The sequence below is a fragment of the Ixodes scapularis genome, unplaced genomic scaffold (assembly GCF_016920785.2).
Source record: "Ixodes scapularis isolate PalLabHiFi unplaced genomic scaffold, ASM1692078v2 PGA_scaffold2__306_contigs__length_199485367, whole genome shotgun sequence".
NCBI lineage: Eukaryota > Metazoa > Arthropoda > Arachnida > Ixodida > Ixodidae > Ixodes > Ixodes scapularis.
The window spans coordinates 157,507,424-157,532,697 of NW_024609857.1; the positions used below are offsets into that span (position 1 = coordinate 157,507,424).

The window sequence follows — 25,274 nt, forward strand, 5'->3', positions numbered from 1 at the left end:
CACTGGCACTGACTCGATTCTATGATGCGAGCACCCCTCGCGGACAGCCGAGGCAAGAAGTATGGAGCAGGTGCAAGGTGACCAGACGGGCCCGGCAGAGTGATTGCGCGGGCACGGAAAGTACAGAAGGCTACACACAAACCATGTTCAAGCACTTTTCTTCCAACGCCGTTAGCATGTTCACACACGCACATGCATTCAGGCCCATTCACGCACGTGGTTCGTGCACACACGTTTAGGCACACTGAGGCATGCGCGCAGACACAATCAGTTCTCAGAGATGATGTAAAATAACTTAACAGATGCTAAGATCGCAATGTTGTCGGTGTCGGGGTGTATGAAACGTGACACTACTCTATACATAATACTGAGACACTAGAGTAGAATAAAAATATACATACCTGCCAGCAGGAGAATTTGGATTGGATAGCTTTCTGTGCTGCTTGGTTCCGCCTCGTCCAGCCAGAAGCATGTGTAAAGTTTTCTGCTGTTGAAGTCCCTTTCGTTTTCAGGCTTAAAATTATGACTGTCAGAACAGGGTACAGTGTGAAAGTGGCTGTCATTATTCGCAAACCGGGCAAGTGTGTGCATTCTGGTCTTTTAACTGCTCTCTTCACAAGCCTAAAAACTAGTGCAGTAATCAACTTTCGTCACAATTGCACAATGCATCAGTCGCAACAGCGGCGCTTGCTTACATGCAAATTTCCAATAGTACGAGCTGTGTGCATTGGACTTAGATTGAACTGAACCATGGTAATAAAACCCGAGACTTAGGAACACCGAAGGCGACGAACACAACACAACGTCTCAAACACAGCTGAAGGTTTATTTGTCAGACACTCGTTTAAAAACGCTAGCCCGCCCGGTGCCCCAACCGACATCCACAGTCCCGAAAGTCAAGCCGCTTCCTCCCGTCCAGTCCACGTCAGCAGCCCTCCTCGCACACGCATACATGCACATGCGCTAGGCGCCACAGCGTCCATGAGAACGTCCACGCAGTTGACTTACCACCCGCCACTGCCACCACTGCTAATCCCCCACTTCCTCACAACGCTTCCTTGACCCCCACCGTCGAATCGTACACCCGTCCCTCCCCCCCCTTTACAGTTGCCGACGTAAACACAAACCTCGAAAACACATGTGGAAGCCCACCCAGTAAGCCATAAGTAATCTCAAAGCCTTGTTTGTCCCGCTATCCGTCCGTCCCCCCTTCTATGTACTTCCTCATGTTTAATTACTGTTACCAACACGCTCGTTTTGTACTTACTTATCCCCGACATTCCCAAAAACCTACCCACCCCTTCCCTTTATTTCTGTCTCCTTCCAATGCCTTCAAAAAAAAAAAAAAAAAAAGATCAATTTTACTTATTCTTTTGGCTGGATCTCACCCGTCATGGAGACAAAAACTCTGTTTCTGATATAGGACCAGCTTATGTTGTCTAAAGAAACGGAAGGATTGCTTATGCAGTTCCCAATACTCCCTATTCAACCAGAAACCCCCATTCCCTCCCTAGAAGAACTCCCCGCAAAGGGATCCACAGTCCTGCTCCGCCCAACGGGAGCAGGCAGACTAACGCTGGAGAACAGAGTATCCTTTGCGCAGGGCCTTCGACAAGTCACGGGAGGCAAGGCGGCCGCCACACGTTTCAATCTAAGGCGAAACGTGATGGCGGTCGAGACAACGAGCGCGGCAATGACCCACCGCCTTCTACGCACTGACAAGCTGGCGAGCCTCCCTCTCCACACCACCCTCGCGCCGGCCAGAGCGGTAAGTATCGGAGTAATCCGCGGACTCTGCCCTAATGATTCCACAGAAAAGCTGACCCGGGGCCTCGAAAGCGAGGTACCAGCGGACCACGTGCGACGCTTCAGCGGAGGACGGTATGCCGAACTCTTCTTCGGCGGACCCCTGCCGGCCACGGTCCTCATCTACGACATTGAATTCGTCGTGGAGGCTTGACACGTCCAGCCAACGCAGTGCTGGGGATGCGGACGCTTCGGCCACGTCCAGTCCGCGTGCACGCTGCCCACTGCCTGCCCAACATGCAGGGGCAGGCACCTGCGGGTAAGTGCGCGACACAACTCACCCCCATTTGCCCTAACTGCAAGTGCAGACACGCTGCATTCGACAAGGGATGCAGCGTGTACCAGCAGCACAAGCGCGAGGCCGAGACGGTCCGCAACACCGGCTGCAGCTGGAAAGAGGCCAGACGAGTCGCCGCCGAACTCCAGAAAAAAAAGGAAAGTGAGCGACGCACGCAGCGCGCGCAGGAACCGACCGCCCCACCGCCCTCCTGGGCCCCTCGCCCCAAGCCTCCCGAGGAACCGTCTACATCTAAGGAGCAGCAGGCCCCCCATGCTGCCTCCACTGTCTCACCTGAAGAGGAGCGGATGGATGTGAGTGAGTCTCCTCCCGTCCGTTTGGCTCCTCCTGATGACTCAAAACTAAAGGAGTCATCCCAGAAGAAACCGATACCACGGGTAACCCCGCCCAAGCCGCCTGAGGACGTCTAGGCAGGAACTCCTTTTAACATTTCCACCATAAATAGTACAGTTTCATGCAATGGAACTGCCGAGGACTGCTTCACAACATTGACGATGTGCACTTTTTACTTGATGAGCTGCGAGCTCTAGCAGTTGCTCTGCAAGAGACTCATCTCAATAGCACTCATATGAACATGTTTCGTCGTCACCATGTTTTTCGAAAAGACCGTACATCATCTCATTTTTCGGGTGGAGTTGCTGTTGTGGTACGAGGCGATATTGCATGCATGGCAGCTCCTCTTCGCTCACCCCTGGAGGCTGTCCCAGTGCGTATTCTTGCAGATCGTCTCATAACTCTTGTCTCCCTTTACCTTCCACCAGATGTTCCGATTGACTTTTACGATTTGCAGGACCTGCTGAACCAGCTGCCGAAGCCCTTTTTAATTTTAGGGGATTTTAATGCACACAACCCCTTATGAGGAAGTGCTCGGTTGGACAATCGTGGAAAAATCATAGAACGTTTTTTACTTTCATCATCACTATGCCTTTTAAACAGTAAACAACCAAGATTTTATAGTGCGAGCCATAACACTTTCACATGTATAGACTTGTCTATATCATCAGCTACATTATTCCCTTGTTTTAGAGCGCAGCTCTTAGGGGCCCGTTCCCGGCTTGAGCGGCGTCGGCGTCAGCGTAACCAAGGTCATCCCAAGGTCACGTGGCCCCCAAGGTCACGTGACACCCAAAGTCACGTGACCCCCCCTGAAGTCACGTGACCCCCCCGGTCACGTGACACCCCCAGGTCACGTGACCACCCCCAGGGTCACGTGACCCACGCCGAGGTCACGTGACCTCCCCGATGACGTCATCGATGACGTCACCGGCATCCGCATCGTCATCGTCATCTTCACTGATGACGTCATCAGTGATGATGACGATGAAGATGCGGATGCCGGTGAGTTCATCAGTGACGTCACTGATGACGTCATCAGTGATGATGACGATGACGATGCGGATGCCGATGAGGTCATCAGTGACGTCACTGATGACGTCATCAGTGATGATGACGATGCGGATGCCGGTGACGTCATCAGTGACTATGACGTCATCGGGGAGGTCACGTGACCTCGGCGGGGGTCACGTGACCTGGGGGTTTCACGTGACTTCGGGGGGGCATCCGCATCGTCATCGTCATCATCACAGATGACGTCATCAGTGACGTCACTGATGACGTCACCGACATCCGCATCGTCATCGTCATCATCGCTGATGACGTCATCGGAGTCCGCATCTTCACTGATGACGTCATCAGTGACGTCACTGATGACATCATCGGCATGGTCACGTGACTCCCCAAGGTCACGTGACCCCCCCCCAGGTCACTTCACCCCCCAGTACCCTTCCCTCTTCCTCCTCAAGAGCTGCGCTCTAATTCGGTGTTACAGGGAGTTGTAAACGGCTTTCACTTTTTTCATGGAAGGTTTTAGATAATCCTCTTGGCTGTGATCACTTTCCCATCGTTTTAGAAAGTCATATTCCATTGCCCACTATTTTAAAGTGAATTTCTCGATGGAAATTTGATAAGGCTGACTGGGGACTGTTTCAACTGGAGGCCACACTTGACCCATTAATGCTTGAGAGTACGACACCAGAGGAGGGTACTTTATATGTTACCGAGCAAATCATAAATGCAGCACATCACTCTATATCAAGACATCCACAAACCTCCCAAAACGATGCAAGCTGTGGTGGACCCAGGAGTGCAGCACAACTAGGCGAAACCAGAAAGGCCTGGCCTGGCGCTGCTGCCCGCCCGCCGAAAACTCTCCTCCTTTCCCTCCTTCGGGGAAACACAGGTCGTGTTCCAAAATTTACTCGATCTTACTCAGGGTAAGGGTTTTGTACCCTTGGCGTTCTAAAATCTACCCGCGTCCAGCGTTTTTCAATCTGTGCTGTCACGTGATACGATCCGCCGGAGTAACTCGGATCCATTTGGGTAAGATTTAGAACACAGCCCAGTTAAAAATACCCATGGGTTCCAATTGGAAAGTCAGTTGGTACCAATTGGAATCTGAGAAATCTCAGTTGGAATCACAGAATCCAATTGGTTTTGGCATTACCAATTGGTGACTCCAATTGGAATTGAGATTTCCAATTGGTACCTAATCCACCAACTGGCCATTCCAATTGGGATGCATTTTTCCAACTGGTCATCCCAGTTGGGATAGTTGTTTCCAATTGGTATCCAGTGATACCAATTGGGTTACATTTTTCCAATTGGTGACTCCAATTGGAATTGAGATTTCCAATTGGAACCTAATCCACCAACTAGCGCTGGCCATTCCAACTGGGATGCACTTTTCCAACTGGTCATCCCAGTTGGGATAGTTGTTTCCAATTGGTATTTAGTAATACCAATTAGGTTACATTTTTCTAATTGGTTATCCCAAATAGAATGTTTCCCTTTAGCATCTCTTTCGTGATCCCAATTGGAATGGCAGTGCCCAATTGGTATGTGATGCACCAATTGGCCATTTCATTGAGTATTTAATTATTCCAATATTAATTGAAATAAACAACTTCTAAATGGTAAATAGTCTTATTGGGATTTAAACCAATCATCAGACATTCCAATTAAGGGAGGACACTATTCAAAAGGGTCAGCCTTGAAAATTTTTATCTGTGTATACATAAATTGTACAAAAGATTAGTCGTATTTATCAGGAACGCACTGGCATTGTTAGGAAAACTATAACTGGGAATTAAACTAATGTAGTACGCAACATTTTTTTTTTCAGTGCAACTGAGAAAACAATTTTTTTTAAAAGTAATTTATTTTATATTAACATCACATTAACAAATCAAATAAATTTTTGTATTTGTAAAAAAAAAAACTGTCACCGTTGCGTTGCCCATTAAATTCCAGTTAGCAAAAACAATGAGTGAGCCTTTCTTTTTGTGCCATTGCAAAACAGTAGCTTTCCGAAAGTGAAATTTATGCCAAGAAGTGGACTGGAGAAAAATGTGTTCAAAGTGCTTGAACCTCTAGCTTTTCTTTAGCATTGGTGGACCCAAAATAATTTTTAACAAAATAGCTATGCAGTCAAAACAAATTAAACTTTCTGGGGATATTCTCCAGATGTTGGTGAATGTAAAAATGGCCTTTTTTTTAAAAAAAAAAAAAAAAAAATATATATATATATATATATATATATATATATTTTTTTTTTTTTTTTTTTTTTTTGTATCGAAGGCATTGAAACAATCTTCTAAAATCTCTATTGAAGAGTTTTATGGTGAATTCCACTCGTAGATCTGGAGCGCCTTCCAAAATCCGCGAGGGAGGCAAAATTCCGCTCCGTGGGACCCGCTCCGAATCGACGAGGGGAAGATAAACTTGCATTTTTGGAGCGACCTCTCCCCACACCCCTTCTCCCCCCGCCGTAGAAAATGGCCGCTGCTCGAACTTGACCAGTCCCCCCAACGCCTCAGCCGGCTGATCTTTCCAACGACCAGTGACGACTGTCACTGCTTAGCTGCAGAAGTAACACGCGACACAGGCCGGGCGAAATTGTACGTACCACGGCGCCCATGTCACAAATAACGAAGAAGTCCGCGTTCGGCACCGTCACATACCTTTCGGCCGCCTCGAAGCGGCGGGGCACGGACAGCGATTGCCTGCGGTGGAGTTCAGATTTGTAGTACGACTTTAATAAACTCAGAGGTAACAAACCATCACTTGCGCGGTCATTGCCTAACCACTTTTTGTTTTATTTCACGAGAAAACGCCGACGGAATGCAGTGCAAAAAAGTAAACAATCACTGGCTGCAGAATGAATAGGCCTAACCTTGCATCTTCCTCCGGCTTTTCTGTCGTTCTTTTTCTCGTTCTTCTCGTTCTTCCTCTCGCATTCACAGACGTCAGCGCTTACGATTTGCCACGCTCCACATTCCCGGCTTTTTATCCCTGATCTACGCGAAGTAGAAGCGTTCGAGCCGTCACAATCCAGAGTAAACAACCACGCACGACGTCGGTCTAATAACGTTGACCCGACCGGCCCGCCGATCTCTCCAACCTCGCCGCGCATGCGCACCGCCGATTTAGACGGAAATCACGTGGGCCGCTCTGTCAACTTCCGGAGAGATCTGTGAAACCCCGCAGTGCAAGTTCGGCGGAGTTTGGGGCGCTCCGTGGAGCGGGCGCTGCCAGAGATCTACGAGCGGAAGATGACCAACTTGAGCCAGATCTGCGAGCGGAATATGCGCGCTCCAAATGGAGCGCTTTTGGAGCGCTCGAGATCTGCGAGCGGAATTCACCATTAGTTGATCATTTCGATGCCTCCGACAACGATACCCGATACTCTCCACCTCCTTTGCGCATGAATTATATCGGGTATTGCTATCGGGTCTGATCGGATCACCTGCCCATACTTTTTTAAATCTCAAAATGAGGACAATTTGTACATGCAAATTGAAAGCGGAGGGATTTTTTTCTTTGTTTTGTATTGTGTTGTAATCGATTTCTTAAATATCGAGTGTAAACTTTTTTTTTCCCCTAAAATCAGCGGGAATCGTTGGAATCATCTGTGCACACTGGGCAAACAAAGATGGCGTCCGCGTGTGATCTCTATGCGCACATGGCACGCACAACATCTGTTGCATGGTTACAGTAGAGATTCAACAAGTCATGTTTTATTGCTACGAGTGCTGAGTAGTGTGGTTATAATTACTTTATTTGGCCTGCCGCCTCGTTGGAGCGCGAAGGATGGATAACAAAGTTTAAGGGTGCAAGGTAAGGAAACTTCTTTGTTTCTTTTCTTGATGCTTGCTGCATTGCAAATAGACGATTTCTGATTAATAAATATCCTGAGACACTCCTAGCTATATGGTCAGTGCAGGGTAGGAGGCTGAATGAATGAAGCTCTACAAAACACTCTTTTGAGCTGTCCACTTGAAAGTCTTTGTTACCCAGTGTAATGAAATGTCAGTGAAAAAAAAAGTGTTTTAGGCGCTTCTAAAAAAGAAACTATGGATTCCTCCTGAAAGCACTGACTTGCCACAGTTTACCTAAATATCCATAATTTGCTTTTGAGATTATGTCTTAATTTACTTTTTGTATTAGACAGAGTGAACACATTAAGTGTCATGCTTTCAGAAGTTGTAATTGTGGTGTGAGCAGTTACTAGCTAATAATCTTGAGTGCATTGCTAATGAATTACAGGTTTCAGTTTTCAGTGGAAAATGGAGTAGGTGTCAATTTCAGTGGGAAAATGAAGTACAGGTGTCACTTTTAGTGAGAAAATGGTGGCTAACAGCTCTCGAATACATGGAGCTGAATGGTACCAGTTACCAAAAATGGGCCCCGTTTTCGTAATATTTTTTGAAAATCAGTTATAACTTTTAATTGAGATAAATTAGTTCTGAAACTTTGGCATTTGGTTTCAAACCGCTGACGCTACATTTGGGGGGAACGCTGTACTTGAAGGAGCCGTGTAACAATATTATGTCGAATGTTTCTCACTCTACACAAGCTTACTGGCACCAGCGGGACCCGAAATACTCGCACGCAATGCCACTGACCAGGGAGCTTCTTTTTTGCCGCATAACTTAAAGAGTAAAAGCGAATACCTCTTTTCATTCTCTCCTTTGGTTGCGGGGATAGTGTTGTCGTCATAGTCAACAACATCAATTTTCAGGAGTTTGCCATAAAGCTTTGTGATACCCACGGTGACAATATTCAAGTGTGGCTCTTACAGTGGACATGAGCACAGCGTGAGCATTCTATTTGAGCTTAAGACAATACCTCGACACGCACTCAAGTAGTGGCTGGTGCTCAGTTACTGCGACGACAGGAGTAGCCGAACCGTAGCAATCTGTGGAATTCATTGTGTGCCCTGTGCTTTGCCAACTACAGGGTGTGGATATGATAAACATAGGTGGCATGTAATCAGTTTCAGATCATGTGGTCACTTGCTCTGTCTGCGAGTTTAGGAGGTAAACGCTGGTAGTTTTTTTTTCTTCTGAAACTGCCATGCGTGGATAGAAAATCTATCTGTTTTATAGGTTGTGAATGTCAAAGCATAATCAAAAGCTGTATTTACTAAAAGTACAAGGTTTGTTGTACTGCCCCTTTAATGACATGTCGAGCATCATACAACTTTGACCTCATGTGAGCCAAGTGTTTACCCATTTGTTGTAGGTCTAGACTTTGCTACATTCTTTCACAATGCTTCTTAGATATGCAACTTAACTGCTACACATGTTCGACATGCAGGAGGCAGAGCTGAGCATGAATGAGATGGCTATCCTGTCATCAACTGCATCCAAGTTCCGCTGAACATCGGTCTCAACGTTCAATCTGTAATATTTAGGTGTCCTGCTAGTCAAAATAAAGCTTTCATTTGACATATACTCTTCACTGTTGTGCATCCTGTGCATATAATGTCCAGTTAAGCTAAGCTAATTGCTTGTTCTTGCTTCAAGATTTGTGCCAATGAATGGTAGCTAAAAAACAAGCAAGTGGGCCCTTTTTGTAGTTTCGAGTTTGAAAGTCCCAAAACACAACTTGTTACACTTCCAATAGGGAAAATACTAATTGGTATTTTTATAACTGGGAGTCAGAAAACAGATGGTTATGGTTCCAATTGGAATACAACCAATTGGTTACCGTTCCAATTGAAAAAAATGCCAATGGGTATTTCTCCAGTTGGGAGTCCGAAAACACAGATGGTTACGGTTCCAACTGGAATAGTACCAACTGGTAATGGTTCCAGTTGGTAAAATTCCAATGGGTTTATTTCCAATTGGACAAATACCAATTGGTATTTTTCCAGTTGGGAGTCCGAAAACACAGATGGTTACGCCAGCTGGTACCAATTGGAAAGACCAATTGAACCCAATGGGTATTTTTAACTGGGAGCCACTGTTTCTCCTCCGACCCCCCCCTCTGGTCACGTGATGGAGGGGGACGCGATCGCTATGCAGGCACTGCCTGCAGGGCATCGCGTCCTTCTCTCCGGTCACGTGATGTCCCCTCCTTGCACCCAATCTGATTGACAGCTTCTCTCTCGCGTTTTCTTTCTCTTTTCTTTATTCGCGTCGGTTTTCCCTCGCGCTCCACTCCCGACTGGTTTTTTTTTTTTCTCTCCTCTGTAGGCACAGACTCTCTTTTGCTGTTGTTTACTTAACTTCCTTCTGCTGAGATCGCGCGCGTCGGCCCACTCCTTGCGAGCCCTACCCACTTCAACTTTTTTAGACTTTATTGTTTATCTTTTCTTTTTCTTGCTTGCCTTCTTGTAAGGTTCACTCTCCGCGCCCGACCTGATTGACAGCTTCTCTCTCGCGTTTTCCGTCTCTTTTTAGCTTTTATTTTTATCTTTTCTTCCTTTTCTTATTTTCCTTCTTGCGGGGTTGGCTCTTAGCGCCCGTTCTGACTAATAGCTCCTCTCTGGCGTTTTCTTTTTCTTTTCTTTATTCTCGTCGGGTCTGCCCCCCGCGCGGGGCCCCTGACCCACTTTTGCTTTGGCAAAGCTGTCTCCCCGTGCGCTGGCCCGCTCTGGCGCCGTGCCCCTTTCGCCCGCGCGCTGTTCATCCTAGCTTGCGCTTCTCTGGCTTCGCGCGGCGCGATAGCCGTAGAACCTTCGGATCCCGTGCATGATTGCCAGCTCTCCACGGTGCACGGATGGATACCAGAAATCATATTCCTTCCTAGTGGGCAAGGAATAACCTTGCTCAGTCAGGGTTTTGAATAACAGATTCGGAATTTCCCTTTTAATGGGCGGGGATTAACCTCGCTCAATCATGAAAAGTTTTCGAATGATAGATTCGGAAGCTAGTAAACCCAAGGCATGCCAAGGGCTAGGCATTTTCAGAAAATGCCCCACTAGTAATTTCTTCCTTTGCATTTGGTAAACCATGCGCTAAGTTGTGTGGTTAGCTCAGCCAAACACAAGCAAAGAATGTCATTCCGTAGCACTCTGCGGAATGTCCCTTATGCATACAATAGGCTCGACCGCCTCTGTTGAGGGAACGGAATCTATTAATGTTCTCCCCAATCCTTTCGCAACGCTGTGTTGTGTATGCAGCAGAGAGATATCGAGTTGCCGACCCATTGCACTTTGGCTCGGAATACTGAAATGCTTGGCGCTGGTGTGACTGGTGACAGTGCTTGGAAATTCTGACGCCGCGTGCCGACCCTGATTTGTTTACCCTGGATACTGTGAAGATGTGCTAGGGACTTCTGGACAAGACACTTGGACATTTCTAAAGGATCTCCTTTCTTCTTCGGCTCCGCCCGCTTTTCTGCCAGCCGCGTCCTGTGGCTCTTCGCGCCCCGCTTGTCGGCTTTGGCGAAACAACCCTCCTCTCTTTTCACAATTTTCTCTTCTATCAGCTGTTATCCCCTTCCCCTCCCCCCAATCCAGCGATGACCGTTCAGCCCATGGCTGTAACTCCAACGATGGTTTTTCTTCTTTTGCAAGACCTCTCTCTCTCTCTCAGTTGTATTGTCCATCCCATGACTCCTCCTTCAATATTGTAGCTTGTTTCTATAAAATAGAAGGCAATAGGCAAACCACGTGTTTCCAATAATAGTTGTTTACTACTTGCAAAAGGATTACAACACGAGAATAGTCACTAAAACAGGAATTCAAGACACAAGAAGCCAATATATTGGGGTAGCTACAATGCACATGACAATAGGAAGGGTAACAGGCATTCAAGTCAATGACAGCCAATGTACCTGGCTAGCTACAACTAAAATAAGAACATTTGTTACTGGTGCAAAATATCTATTCAAAAGAAATGAAAGGCACACCTGAAATGGACCAACAGAACCAAAAGGATGCCGCCAGTCAAATACACACAATTAACATAACCGAGAGAACAAAAATAGGTCAACTTTGGCATTTCTGCTTCGGGCTTCTGGATTACAAAAATGCTCTTCCAGTTGCTTCCAGTTTTTACTTAAGCAAATGTTATAGGCTCATACAGTCATGTCTTGTTAACATGGATGCCTGCATTCCCAGGAAAAATCGTCCATAATAAAAGGTCAAGGAAATAAAACAAGATCACAAATAAGAATCGTAGCGAACAGGAAATGGGGGGTTATTTAGCCATGAAATGAGGAAATGCGGGCTTGTACTTATACTTAAACTGAATCTTACTTTCATGCCCAGAAAGTGAAGCGTGTCTGCTACTTTTGAATTGCACATACCTAATTACCTTTTGACTTGAAAGCCCGAAAAACCCTACTACACTTTAGGTGTGCAGGTCTTATCTCGAGACAGACAAGGGACAATAGTGAATTCCCGGTACACGCTCTGGCCTCTATGGTTCACTAATTGAATTTTTTTTTTTTTTTTTTCAGTGTGAAGATTTACATTTATGGTAAGGAAAAAAAAAAGCTTGTATATAGTCCGGACTGCAGGTTTCTATATTACAGGGTGTCTAGCAATTTTCTCTTTCAAAATTCCCTGCCTTTTCCAGGATTTCCCTGACCCTTTCGACCTATGTTCCCTGACCAATAACACAGAGACAATTTACAAATCAAAACAATATATTGTTGCTTCATGAACTGAAATAAGGCCAAATAGACGTTTATTCCTTAAGGGAGTCTATTTTTTCTTGGACGAGGGTAGCCTCAAGCTGGGAATCATGAAGCAACTTTCGCTTCTTTTCTTGCAGCTCCATGATAAGGGTTGCTACTCTCTTCTTTTCCTTTTGAGCATCTGAAGTTTCGCACTCCTCCTTTTTCCGTCTTTGCAGCTCCTCTTTAAAGACGCTGTAGGCACCGCGAACCATCTGCACCATCCGGTCTGTAATGTCTACATTGGCAACCCCGCCAGCTTCAGATACAGCGTCATATCCTACTCTCTGTGCTATCAGAGATTCCTCTTTCAGATTTTCCACAAGGCATTCTTTGTTGATGCTGAAGCCTCTCTCAACTGTAGCATTACCGTGCGACAAGCAAAGGATAATTTTCACTAGAGACAGCAGCTCTTCGTGACCTTGACACAGCCCAATCCACAGGGTATCGAGCCTTTGCTCCTTGTGGTCAAAGTCCCTTAGCCTTGCCTGCGCAGGGCCTAGTTTGCACACATGGATGTAGGAGCGATGGGCACGCTCTGCCTCTAGACCAGACACCCACCCATTCTCCGAAAGCGCGTCAAGGGCAAGGGTTAGCCGTTTCGGGCCGACGTCAGGTGACAATGCAATTACAGGATCCAGGCAGCTTGCCCCTCTTGTCAGTTTATACTTCAGTGGTGACCTCTCAATGATCTTCTGTGAACATGCCTTCACAAATGACATACAGTCCCTCTTGAAGGTAAGCATGGTCAGCTGCGCTACTTTGGGTTTTTTGCGCAGCTCAATCTTGGTAGCGAACCCAGCATCAAAAGCAGCTGCAGCTACAAAGTTGTCGGTCCTTTCAAAGTCAACTTTTAATAACTTGGAGGGTGCGTCAGCAGCGTCAAGGACTTCCTTCTTGACAATCCTTGCCAAAAGGGACCTCAGGATACCATCCAGTGCAGTTGACAGGAAAGGAGTCATTGGCTTATTGGTTGGAATTCCGCCAGAAATGGCTCCATTTCCCCAGCAATCGACAATACGAAGGCTAGTTTTGCTGACAGCAGCTCGTCACCCACTGCTTTTTCAACTATGTCATAGCTGGAGCATGTTGGCCGCTTCTTTGCTTTTGTTGAGCCTTCCACAAACTTAGCTAAGTTAGGAAGGACCACCAGTGCCCTAGAAATCACCTTACTGTTTTCCAGCCATCGCACTGAGCAGAATTTCATTGGGAATGGTTTGCTTCCTGTCATGAGCGTATAATCGGCACGACGAGCAGGTACAGACTTGAAAAGGTTTTAACAGCTGCGAAGGAAAGTTACCAAGTCCCAGCGAGTTGCGGTGTGACCTGCTTTGTAAGCACCATTTATAACATGAAGCCCGCAACTTCCAATATCTAGGATCTGGTGACTGTCATCTGATGATCTTAGTTCTTCTTTCAGAGACCTAAGCAACTTCAAATTGACATTGAACCCATCATTCGAAACTTGCAAAATCTTTGTTTGGCTCATTTCTTGAGTAGCGCTGCGGAGAGCAGAAGCCAGGTCTTCTGCACATGAGTGCCCCAGGAAACACGAAGTTTGGTACCGAGTTTTCACACAGCCATCCCAGTACCTGACTAGTACGTCCATCTGTTGCTTTTGGGCGACCTTGTTCAAGCACTCGTCAAGCGCAACAACCGCATACGGCACACTGCTGAGGCTTGAGAGCAGCTGCCTTGGAAAGTAGGGAGCAATTCCGTGGCAAATGGTGTACCCCACCTTGTCTTTCCCTAGCTGCATTTTTGAAGCAACTTCACACCCCGGGAACATCAATGGGAAAAGCGCGGCAGATGCCGCTGTAGAGCGAAATGATCCATGAATCATTATCGAGTTCATGCACCAAATGATCTCTGCCTTTGTCACATTCGTCTTAAAAAGAAAACCACCCACCGACACGTTCGGAGGTGGTGCGGTAGCTGCTTGTTTCACGGAAGCACACGCGGCGTCGCTAGTAGTAGCGGCCGAAACGTTCGGAGGTGGCGCGGTAGCTGCTTGTTTCACGGAAGCACACGCGGCGCCGCTAGTAGTAGCGGCCGAAACGTTCGGAGGTGGCGCGGTAGCTGCTTGTTTCACGGAAGCACACGCGGCGCCGCTAGTAGTAGCGGCCGAAACGTTCGCTGGTCTTGTGAAGAACGACGGGAGACATGCTTGGGTTGAGTTTGGAAGCAACTTCATAGCACCAAGGTGCTTCTTGCTCGAAGCGTGGCTCGAAACCGCCGTCTTCCCCATGTTGCTCAGAGAAAAGCTCTTCCGGCAGACTGTACATTGCGTGCTGTGAGGATCACCTTTCACGGGTTGGATCCAACTTATATGTCCAGAAACATTTGGGTTCGTCCAGTCTGGATTATATGAGCACTTCTTTGTCGTGGACATCCTCACTCACGAAGTTTTTGGAGCGACCACGGACGCACAGTCGGACGTCGATATTTCCCCCAACGAAACGCTAGGCCTCTAGCGCTGCGAAAGCGCTAGGCTTGGGTTCAAACGGCTCGGTTGCCCGGGTTCAACGAGCACTCTGATCGCAGACATCGAGAAGCTCCAGTTCCGTAAACACGGCACAAAGCAACAAAAACGGGCGTAAAGAAAGCATGAGCCAGGAAAAAAAGACGTGTCACGTGCCCGCAAAACTAAAGCACGGACAGCATGATCAGCCAGATCAACAACATAGACCATCACCTTGGATGGATGAATAGTAGTGAGTCCACCCTTGGTATCGGGCGAAAGCTAGCGCCGCCTGGTGTGCAGGTTCGTGACCTCCCCTTTTTAAATGTCAATCTGTAATTTTCCCTGACTTGGCTCGATTTAGGCCAGATTCCCTGACAATTCCATGATTTTTCCCGGTGCATAAAATATCCCTGACATTACCCGGTTGCTAGACACCCTAACCCTGTATTAACGGTCCCTAAAAATTTCATCCATATTGTGGGGTGTTCATATTAATGGGGTCCGTATTAAAGGGCAATTCCGGCTAAAACTCAAAATGAAATAAATTACTCGTATCGCTGTAGTGACACACAATACGACTCCAGCCAGAATATTATGTCCTGGGGACGCCGCATACTCAACTAATGCCGATAATAAAAATGCGACCCGCCACAAGCCGCTGCTCCTTAGTGGGCGGCCGGCGGGTTGCCGATCGCTAAAGCAACATTGGTCCGTGACGTCAGTATCGTTCTCATTTCTTCCCGGGCGTTGCGCGGAGTGCGCTTCTTTGAGCAGCTACCACCGCTACTTCGGCTTGTGATTGGCGTGTTTAGCCGTTGCTTTTATCTTTAGCCCGTGTCGCTTTGGTATAGCCTTTTATTTATTGGCTTGTGAGGACTCCAAGGTTCGTTTTAGCGACCAACTCGGTGTGCCCAAGACTGCCCAGCTGTTCTTTGAAAGATGCCGAGTAACACTTGTAGCGCTGTGGGCTGCTGAAACAACCCGCTGCGCAACCCGGTGGTGCTTTTTCACAAGTTTCCAACGGACCGGAAATTGGAGAAGGTATAGGTGAACGCTGTATGACGAGTGGACTTTGGACTTCGGCATTTACGCACCCGAGAATAAAAAAAATGAAACAGACGTATACAGCCCAGCACACGTGTTCGTGCACCGCGGCCCAAGCCGCAGAGCTTCAAAGCTTCGTGTCTCTGGCTGACCCGCAGCGCGAAAGCGAGAGGGCCCCCAATACTGTACGTAACTGGCAGCGCGGCGTAGAGCAACGCCGCTCCATCCTGATGACAATTTAGGCCTAGCGACGAGTATGAAAGACTGTGCGCACGGCTATAAGCCGCCGAGTACGGCACCGAACGAGTTCACGGGTGTTCCATTCGCTAGCTTTTGGGTATACGCACCAACTGTTGCTAGATATGCTGGATAACTACCAGGTATACAGAATTAAAACAAAATTAGCTTATCACCTATCTTTAGACGGCTAGCGCAACAGAGGTAGGTGCCGCTCGGCCTGCGTACTCGTTGATTGAGAACGATCCTGACGTCATGTTCACATAGCGGCTAGTTTCGGTTTTGTTGGCCGCGCCCACTGATCTCTATTATAGGGGGCCTAATGGCGCTTAGCCGCTCTTCGAGCCGGGCGCGCATGAAGCCACCGGAAGTTCTGGTGCTTGTCCCGGAAGTCGAGCGTCTGCTACACTTCTCTGAGCTTCTGAACATATGAAGTCGCTGTTTTTGCCCGCGATTTCTTGAGGTCTAATTGTGATTTTTAGCATCGTACTGTTAGAATAAGACACTTGAATGTAAAACATCTAAATCTAATAAAGGAAAGTTTGAATAATTGCAAAGAAACAATTGTCAAAGCTGAACGCTGGGCTAGTTGGTATTGGGATGTCAAAATCATGGTAGCGCTTTTAGACGAAGACGAATAAGAGACAAGACACACACGAGTGCTCGTGTGTGTCTTGTCTCTTCTTCGTCCTAGTCTAAAAGCGCTACCATGATTTTAAACAATTGTCACCGCTGTTTTTTTGGCTGTCGACAGAGGGTACGGTATACGGTAGCGTAATGGGGCAGTGTTGCGCAGCCTTTTTTGGCCTCCGGAGAGTAGAGAAGAATTGACCGCTCCTCAGCTTGTAACATCAGACTATACGGGTTCCGCCCTTCTATATCGGGTTTACGGCTAACCCGTAACGTCAGTAACTGTAATGTCAGTAACTGAATGTGCGCGCGCGAAGTATAGTCACCATGAAGTGATGTTCTTAGATGTGCTAGAAGGAAATGCCATGCACGATTACATTCATGAGCAGGGCCTATACCTAAAGGCTCTAAGGGCTAGCTCGGACCTGACAGTTGCGTAGATATGCAACCGAGATACCTGGGCTTCGTACGCCGCGTGCCAGCTACTCGTAGGAATGTCCGGGCAAGTCGCGGGCGTAAGTCGCTGCACGCACCCGTAACGTAGAAAACAACTTTGTCAGTAAAGTGGTCTGCGCGGTATCCAGTAGCTTTAACTGCTTTTAGAGACAGGGAACCAGTCTGCAACCTCGCGTGGGGAGCAGCATATGCTGCAGCCTGCAATTATTATAAAGTATAATAGCTTTCTCAATCATTTTAACTGATTTCCTTAGTACTGTAAAAATAAATGTAGATTTAGGTTTAGCATTCTCTGGCCATAAAACTATTACTAGAAATGACACCATATAAGAGCCCCATCAAAGGCCATTACCTGGTTGCTGGCCCTGGGGGCATACTAAATGTAAAAGGAAATAAAACTCTGGTTTAAAAAAAAAAAAACTGTTTATTTTGTGCAAAACTGACACGCTTGTCAGCAAGTTTCAGACAGCTTGGTTTTTACTGGTGGTTAAAAAGAATCAGTTTGGTCAAGCGCTTACGCATGTTCGGACCAGCGATCTTCATAGTTGCTCTTTTTGCAGCATGGTGCATCCTTATCTTTATGTAGCATCCAATGACACATTTCACGAGGCGAACAAAATGATTTGAATCGACTGCGGATTGGAGCATGTGCTCATGTAGCTCTGGATAGAGCATGTTTAATTGCCCCGAAAGCTCCCTCATAACTCTGGCTGTCAGAGTGTCGGCAGTCATCCCTTTCTTGGGAAAACTGCCACCATCCACCTTCTCCTGCTGTCGAACTACCCGTTCCGCCAGCTGACAGATGTATGTTGTGGAAGGCGATGGCTTGGTCGGGCCACCAGAATTTTTTCTGTTCAGAAGTGCTGACGAGCACGCCTCAGCCTTAGATGCTGAGCGACACGCTGAGCAAGGTATCTTTTTTTCAACCATTCGGCATACAAACCCTGCGATGTAGCCTACAACATCTCCCAAGTAGGGTGACAGCAGAGGAAGATTTTCAAGTTCACCTTCCATTTCACTCTCGTCAGGGAGGTCTACGCTTTGCACAAGGTCTTCTGTATCATTTTGCTTTGCTGTAGTCATGTCCAGTTCATCAGGAGCGCAGAACTGACTGCTCACATACAAAATCCGTGTTTTATCTAGTAAAGCACAGTTTCCCACGCCACCTTTTACCTCATTGTGGACAACCAGTCGCTTGTACGCTGCTATGAACTGACGCACCGTAGGGTTATTGTTCCAGCCTCCCTTGGAACGAACGGCACCAAAGAAAAGCTCAATGTGGTCCTGCGAAAGCTTGTAGGTCAGGAGGTAGCGCAGTGGTGGGGTTTCACCAAAAAGGAGGGAGGATGCAAGGCCGATTGTGCTTTCAATGGTGATCAGGAAACCAAGAAAAGCAGTTTGCCTTGGTGTGTCGAAGATAGGTCTTTCTGCACCATCAGTGAGTGCTCTTATGTAATCCTTGGCTTTCTCAAGAAAAGAAATCCAAGTGCCTCTGCTGCCAGGTCGGAGAGGAGCCTTGAATCCCTTAGCGAGGGGGTTACGCGAGTTTAAGCAATCAAAGAGTCGATCAAAGAGCCGGATGAATTTCACAGTTGCTTCCGATCCCTTGAATTGTGGGAGTTTCAGATCTTCCCGGCAGAACTCTATGGCATCTGCAACACTAGAGCTCAAGGTCTGGGCAGCAAGATTAACCTTCATTTTTTGCTTCTGCCAGTCAATGTGTGCAGCACGGAGCTTTGTTGCAGCATGCAGGCCTTCTTTCTCCTGGAGCTCATACAGTTGTCGGATGTAGTTCCATTCTACCAATGAGCCGGTTGAATCTCTGAGCCACTTCAGTGAAGAGAGAGCATTCCGCACCAGCTTTATCATGTGACATGCATCCAGAAAACAGTATACCCTCCCGTCTGTGACAGGGTGAGGGAATGATGTCACCATAATCGATCTGTCTTCAAGTGAAGCCCCCAAATTCTTGAGCATTGTAAAGTTACAACGGAGTCCGTCACATGTCAGCGATGTTACACATGCTCCTACATCATGCAATTTTGTCAGACACAGTTTGACTATGTTTGTGCGTTCCTTTCCTGAAAGTCCATTGATCAGAAAATATCCGCAGGGGATCTTCCAGTGTGCATCCAGTGATACAAGAATAAAAACGAGGGCTTCAGTAGCGACATCATTGCTGTCATCATCAAGCTCGTTACCAATGTCAACATAGCCCCTGCACTTTTTTCCATCCCATTCTATGTGTTTTCTGATCGCCATCTCGTCAACGACAAGGTTGCAAAGAAGCTCCTTGTTTTTCTGCTTCACTTCGTTGGCTTTTGCCCGGATGGCATCCATAGCTTCACCTGTAAAACCAGGTTCTCCATTTAGAGAACTGTACCACTTGGTCAACGTTGATGGATGTGGCAAGGCACATTCAAAAGTCTCTCTTACATAGTTGTACGCTTTAGTTGAATAAAACTGCAGCGTGAGCGCAAACATACGTAGTGCAGGCGAGTATTTCTCTCGGTTTAGCTTAGCCAGCTTGTCACTTCCGACCGGAGTTTGTTTGAGCAAACGCTGCATCACTGCTAGGGAGACTCCTGAGAAACATCTCTCAAGCATTGCACTAGCATCTTCTGAAATTAGCTGTTTCTTTCTTAGGTCTTCGATAATTTCACTAAATGTTTCTACTCTCCTCTTCAGTCGACGTTCTCATTGCTGACTGAGCTTGAGCTTTTTCTTGGCATTGGTTGCAGCAGTTGCACAGGTATCAAGCTTCCTTTTCAGGGTTTTTGGAGTGTCCTTGACAGCATAGTTGTGCTCGGCAACCTAAAAACAATGCATTTGATAGATTAATATTATGCAAGTGTAATACATAACTGGACTGTGCATTGCAACCACTTAAAGTGTTAGCAAAAGGATTTGGTATCTAAATGCTGCTTCCCCCACTCCTCCTTGATGCTTAATCTCTCTTTGCAGCAAAAGAAAACTATAGAGCATGAAAGCCTTTCTTGTCTACTACTTACGGTGTCTCTGCATTGAGGCAGTTTGCTCAAAAGTAAGCTTACATCATTTGAGGCCTTTTTTGGTGTACTCGGCGAGCCGCTGGCTTCCCCGTCAAGTAGTGTCGCATCCAGGTTCGGAGTTCTCAGCTTTGATGGCTTCCTTGTCGCAGTTTTCTGAAATAAGCATGTAATAAACATGTTCTGTTAGACAAATTAATCCTCACCATAAATGCAAGACATTGCAAAAATATTAGCATATAGATAATATTTAATCATTAGCTATTAGCACATGCTACAAGTGGCATCTATAGTCCCAGATATTTATATGCCTTTTAATAAGCCAGCAATATTGGACATTATCATCTTCGAGAACTTGCTGAGACATTACCGGAAAAGTTTGTGATTATACATTACATCAATCAAGGCGGAACTATTGCTGCTATGTCACTTCCACTGGGTCAGTGAATTTAACTTATTGCTTGATCAAAATTTCTGTTGTTCCTTTTCCCAAAAATGCCTGTTCGCTTTTCAGTTCCTACATGCGCTGCCTGCTGGTCCTGCTGTTATGCGCACTTAGCCACAAGGCATCTGCAGGCACATTAGCAGTGTGTCATCAATTATAGCCTTGAAGTTGTTTGCTGAGGAACAGAATTTCACCTGTGCGTTGGGAAAAGTTAAAACGCACGTGGTTTTGCAAGACAAACGTCAATACGAACTGCCTCGCCCAAGCAAGATGCGACGACCTGAACTTGCTCCCAATCGCGCGTACATCATGCACGGCACAACTAGAACGGTATCCACGCTACTGCTCGTTTACCGCCTGAAAAAGGCAGTCCTACCTTTTGGAGGTGTTCTGGGAAGTTGAAGAGCGTCGGGACTGCGCCGCTTCGCAGCCGGGTTCTGGCTCCTGTTCGGTCGAAGCACGAATCATCGAAGTGGTCGCTGCAAAGTCTGCTGCCGGGAGATGGTTTCCACTTGTCCCTTTTTAAGTTTACGACCCATTGCTGGTACAGTTTCGGCTGACAGCGCGGAAACCTGCATGAAGGAGCTATGTGGCAGCGCCGGTTCTTGCTTTGATCAACCCGAGCTAGAACTGAAACTGCGTGCCACTTGGCCGCGTAACACTGAGATCAACGAAATACATACTTACAGGTGAGACGTCTTGCCTGAGGTCTTCTCCGGCCTACTTGTGCAGTTTACCGCAGAGCATGCTGGCATGCTGGCGTCTTTAAAAGGTTGGAAAGGATGGAAACTACAAGCGCCAGCAGCCTAGAAACCACGCGCGAAGAGCAGACCGCTACTCACTTCCGGGACAAGGCTGCTCGCTTCCGGTGGCTTCATGCCAGCGTGCTCGATGCGCCATCCAGCCCCCTAGTGTAGAGATCAGTGGCCGCGCCCGAAACAAAACTTTGAGGCGTCAATATTTTTAAAACTACGCACAATAATGAGAAAAAAATCACACCTTGCAATTCAGGGACGCTGACTGCACTAAAAAGTCATAATCCCAAAATCGAAAGTATGGACCGGAGCTGCCCTTTAATGAGACATGACTGTAAAACAATACTTAATGCAGAACATTATTTTGTGCAACGATCAAGGCCGATTCACATAATCACAAAGTCTCTCTCGTTTCGCAATTCCTCTGCTGCGTAGAACAGGGCGAGTCTCCTCAATTGTGTCATCGTCATCTGGCAGACGATCACTTGTTGCTTCTACGCCTTCAATTTCGAGATCTCCTGACTGAATGCAGAGGTTATGTAGCACACAGCACGACATAATAAATTTACTAGCTGTGTCAACCTCCGCAAACTCAAGGTAGGACAGCTGCATGCAGCGGCGCTTCAGTACCTGAAAGGTGTTTTCTATTGTCACCCATGTGGCAGAGAAGTCTCTGTTAAAATCTTTCTGTTCACAGGTCATCTTGCCGTAGTCCTTAAAAGGTGTCACTAGGTACTCCCTGCTGGGGTATGCCGCATCCCCTAGAATGTGGATCTTCGCTCTCTTACAGAGAGTGGGAAGCCTTTCGGGGAGGTCTGACAGGTCGAAAACCCTGGCGTCATGGATCCGACTGGAAACCCCCGTAAAAGCATCAATGAACCGGTGCTTGTCATCACATACCCTTTGCAAGGTTAATGACAGGGCCTCGTGCCGGTTCACATACGTTACGGGGATCTTCTCGTCTGGACAACGAAAATTGATGTATGTTCCGTCGATGCATCCGATGACGCCGGGGATTCCAGAAACCTTCCAGGAAAAATAAGAGCACTAGTTGTTATGAACCAACACTTACGCTGAACCCCGCAGGGGGCACCTGTGAAAGCAGGTGTTTGGAGAGTGGCGTCTCCACGGACCCCGAGTTCCGCAGGGGGCGCCTGCACATTAGGTGCTTGGTGAGTAGCGTCACCACGGACCCCAGCCACATTGGCTACACCACAGACCCTGAGTAAAAAGTGGCTAAAACCCACCCACGTCTCGCTGTGCGTGGCGAGCCCGTGTCCGGGGAAAAGGGCATCCTAGTGGTTGAGCCGAACCCGGGGTAGGTTTGGACCCTTCGGGGCCCCCCGAGTGAGGCAACACACCACTTTGGCCCCCGCTTCTCGTAGACGGGAGTCCTGGTAAGGCCCGGCCAGGATGATTCAGTCTAGTCGCCTTTCCTTCTACTATCCCCTCCGATCTTTCACTTTTACCTTTCCTGTTTCTTTTTCTTCTCTCTCATTTCTCTTACTCCCTTTTCACCCCTCTTTGGCGGCAAGGGCTAACCTTGGGTGGAAACAGGTCCTGTCCCTGCAACCACACTAGGGTATAGTGCCCGGGCAGCACTGGTAGAGTAATTGTGTCAGCCAAGCCCTTCTTGCTATGGCACATTACCTACCCTCTTGTTGGGCTCCGTGGTGGGCGGTGCACCCGGGCACTGAACTCCCTTTCCTATCTTTATGGGTTCCAAGCTAAACAAAAACTCTGATCGGGCTCTGAAAAGGGCCCGCACCGAGGACAAACTTAAAAATCGTACCACGGCACCGGAAACTTTTCCAAAATTTTTGGGTATGCACTCAGACAACGAGGACAAACCGCTGGCAAAACTTTCTTCTTTCCTAGTCGCAAAGACTTTGGAGATGGTAGTTGGAAAAAATTTCAAAGCAAAGAAGCTTTTTTCTGGTGACCTCCTTGTTGAGGTCCATACTGCAGAGCAGAGTACTGCATTACTTGCCCTCAACGAAATTCAAGACTATGCCGTTTCTGTTACCATTCACCGCTCTCTCAATAGCACGCAGGGCGTCATCTCCGAGGATGATCTACTTGGAAGCCCGAACGAAGAGATCCTTGAAGGTCTTAAAGATCAGGGAGTCATCGCTGTTCGACGGATCACTCTTCGTCGTGATGGCCAGGAAAGGGACACTAAACATAGTTTTAACGTTCAACTCAACAAGTCTCCCCTCCGCAGTCAAGGCTGGCTACCTTAACTGCAAAGGGAGGCCCTACATCCCCAATCCTAGACGTTGCTTCCGCTGCCAACGTTTTGGCAATGGGTCAACCACGTGCAGAGGAAAAACGACATGTGCCAAATGTGCAAGCAACGATCACCCCACAGACAACTGTTCTAGTGACTCACACACCTGCTTGAATTGCCGAGGACCTCACCCGGCATACTCTCGTTCGTGCCCTAAATTCAAACTGGAAAAAGAAATAATAACTCTAAAGACAAAGGAAAACTTGACTTACCAGGAAGCACGTAAACGTCTCTCCTTCCTGCAAGGAGGCACGTATGCTGAGGCGGCAGCCAGGGGGGCTGCTCCGCCAAAGACCTCTGTGGGTACACAATACTCCGCTCAGGATATTGTGGCCCCATTTAGCCCCCCTTTCCTTGCAAAACCAAGGGTGGATAACACACCCTTACAGACTCCCATGACGCAAACAACCGACACGTCGGTGCATCTCAGTGGTCTCTCGCAACCCCGACGGCGTGCAGAGGAGGCACCTCGGGGCTCCCCATCCTCCTCTTCTCATCACTCTGGGAGCGCTGCCAGCACATCGGCCACTCCCAACGCCAAGGTTCAGGAGAAGGTGAAATCTAACAAGTCACCTTCATTTGGACGCTCCCAAAAGGTTGTGTTCAACCTTCCCATACTACATGAAAAACAACATAGTACACCTCAATCAAATGCTCTGGATGCATCCGAGTGTAATCGTGGTGCATCCTGCTCGCATCATGAAGCCCCTGGTGTACAAGGAGGGATGGCTGAATCCTGCACTGATCCTGCAGATCAGGCTACCCCTATGGAAGTTGACAAGCAACCAAAAAAGAAACAGAGCCCTCGCATAACAGGACCGCCCTAGCATAATGCCAGTGAATATTGTGCAGTGGAACTGCAGAGGAGCACGCTCAAACATTGAAGATTTAAAGGATCTGATGCAGGCCCTAGACCCAGAGGTGACCTGTCTTCACGAAACCTTCCTTTCCGAGTCGGCCTCGTTCAGATTTGGCAGATGCGCAGTATATCGTAAAGACCGTCCTCCGGATGTGAGAGGTGGCGGAGTGGCTCTCATTGTGCAGCCATCGTGTCCTTCAGAGCAGATTCCTTTAACCTCAAACTTGGAAGCAGTTGCTGCGCGTATTTACATCGGTATCACGGTAACTGTATGCTCTCTTTATCTTCCACCTAATGAACAGATCACGTTGACAGAGCTAGAACAGCTTGTAAATGAACTCCCAAGCGCTTACCTGCTTCTTGGAGACTTTAATGCTCACAATAGACTATGGGGAAGTCAATTGGATGACTCTAGAGGCAAAGTGGTGGAGAATTTTTTGCTCAAAAATTCACTGAATCTTTTAAATAACAAGTCTCCTACGCATATTACCCTAAGCTTACCTGTAAAATACTCTGCCATAGACTTATCATTTTGTTCAGCTTCTCTTTTTACGAAATTGTCCTGGCGTGTTCACCACAATCCATATAACAGTGATCACTTTCCCATTGTCATCCAACACTCGTGCGCTACTCCTTGTGTTACGAAAAGAGTGCCTCGGTGGGTCATTGAGAAGGCAGACTGGACGAAATTCAGTGAACAGGCCCAGATTCCCGAGGATGGTTTCACCGCACTTAATATCGATGAGGCTACGTCTGCTTTGGCAACTGTCATAATTGACGCAGCAACAGTTTCAATTCCAAAAACATCATCACGGTCTCCAAAATACCCAAAACCCTGGTGGTCTCCAGAATGCACAGAAGTCAAGAAAAATAAAAATAAGTATTGGGGAAAGTTCAAGAGGTATCCCACTTCTGAGTGGTTGATCGCCCTTAAAAGAAGCAAAGCTGAGCTCCGCCGCATAATCAGAAGCCAGAAGAAAAACTCCTGGTGCAAGTACACCTCGGAGGTTACC

General features: G+C 47.4%; 2 protein-coding genes, 1 long non-coding RNA gene and 1 pseudogene across 3 annotated transcripts; 1 reads left to right on the forward strand and 3 right to left on the reverse strand.

The window, feature by feature from the left end:
* Positions 1 to 7,135: 7,135 nt before the first annotated feature.
* LOC121836405 lies at positions 7,136 to 8,899 on the forward strand. Its single transcript, XR_006077917.1, has 2 exons — positions 7,136 to 7,279; positions 8,762 to 8,899. It is a non-coding gene; the product is annotated as an uncharacterized LOC121836405 (long non-coding RNA).
* A 3,185-nt stretch (positions 8,900 to 12,084) lies between these two features.
* Positions 12,085 to 13,304, reverse strand: LOC120844467 (annotated as a pseudogene).
* A 40-nt stretch (positions 13,305 to 13,344) lies between these two features.
* LOC120844468 lies at positions 13,345 to 14,477 on the reverse strand. Its single transcript, XM_040503075.2, has one exon. It carries the CDS (start codon positions 14,463 to 14,465, stop codon positions 13,350 to 13,352), a length of 1,116 nt encoding a protein of 371 aa, XP_040359009.2. The 5' UTR covers positions 14,466 to 14,477; the 3' UTR covers positions 13,345 to 13,349.
* Positions 14,478 to 21,397: 6,920 nt separating this feature from the next.
* Positions 21,398 to 24,792, reverse strand: LOC121836637 (putative nuclease HARBI1). The gene is made up of 3 exons (XM_042291599.1): positions 24,763 to 24,792; positions 23,615 to 23,755; positions 21,398 to 22,138 (listed from the first exon to the last, which is right to left on the reverse strand). Exons 1-3 carry the CDS (start codon positions 24,790 to 24,792, stop codon positions 21,488 to 21,490), a joined length of 822 nt encoding a protein of 273 aa, XP_042147533.1. The 3' UTR covers positions 21,398 to 21,487.
* Positions 24,793 to 25,274: the final 482 nt, after the last annotated feature.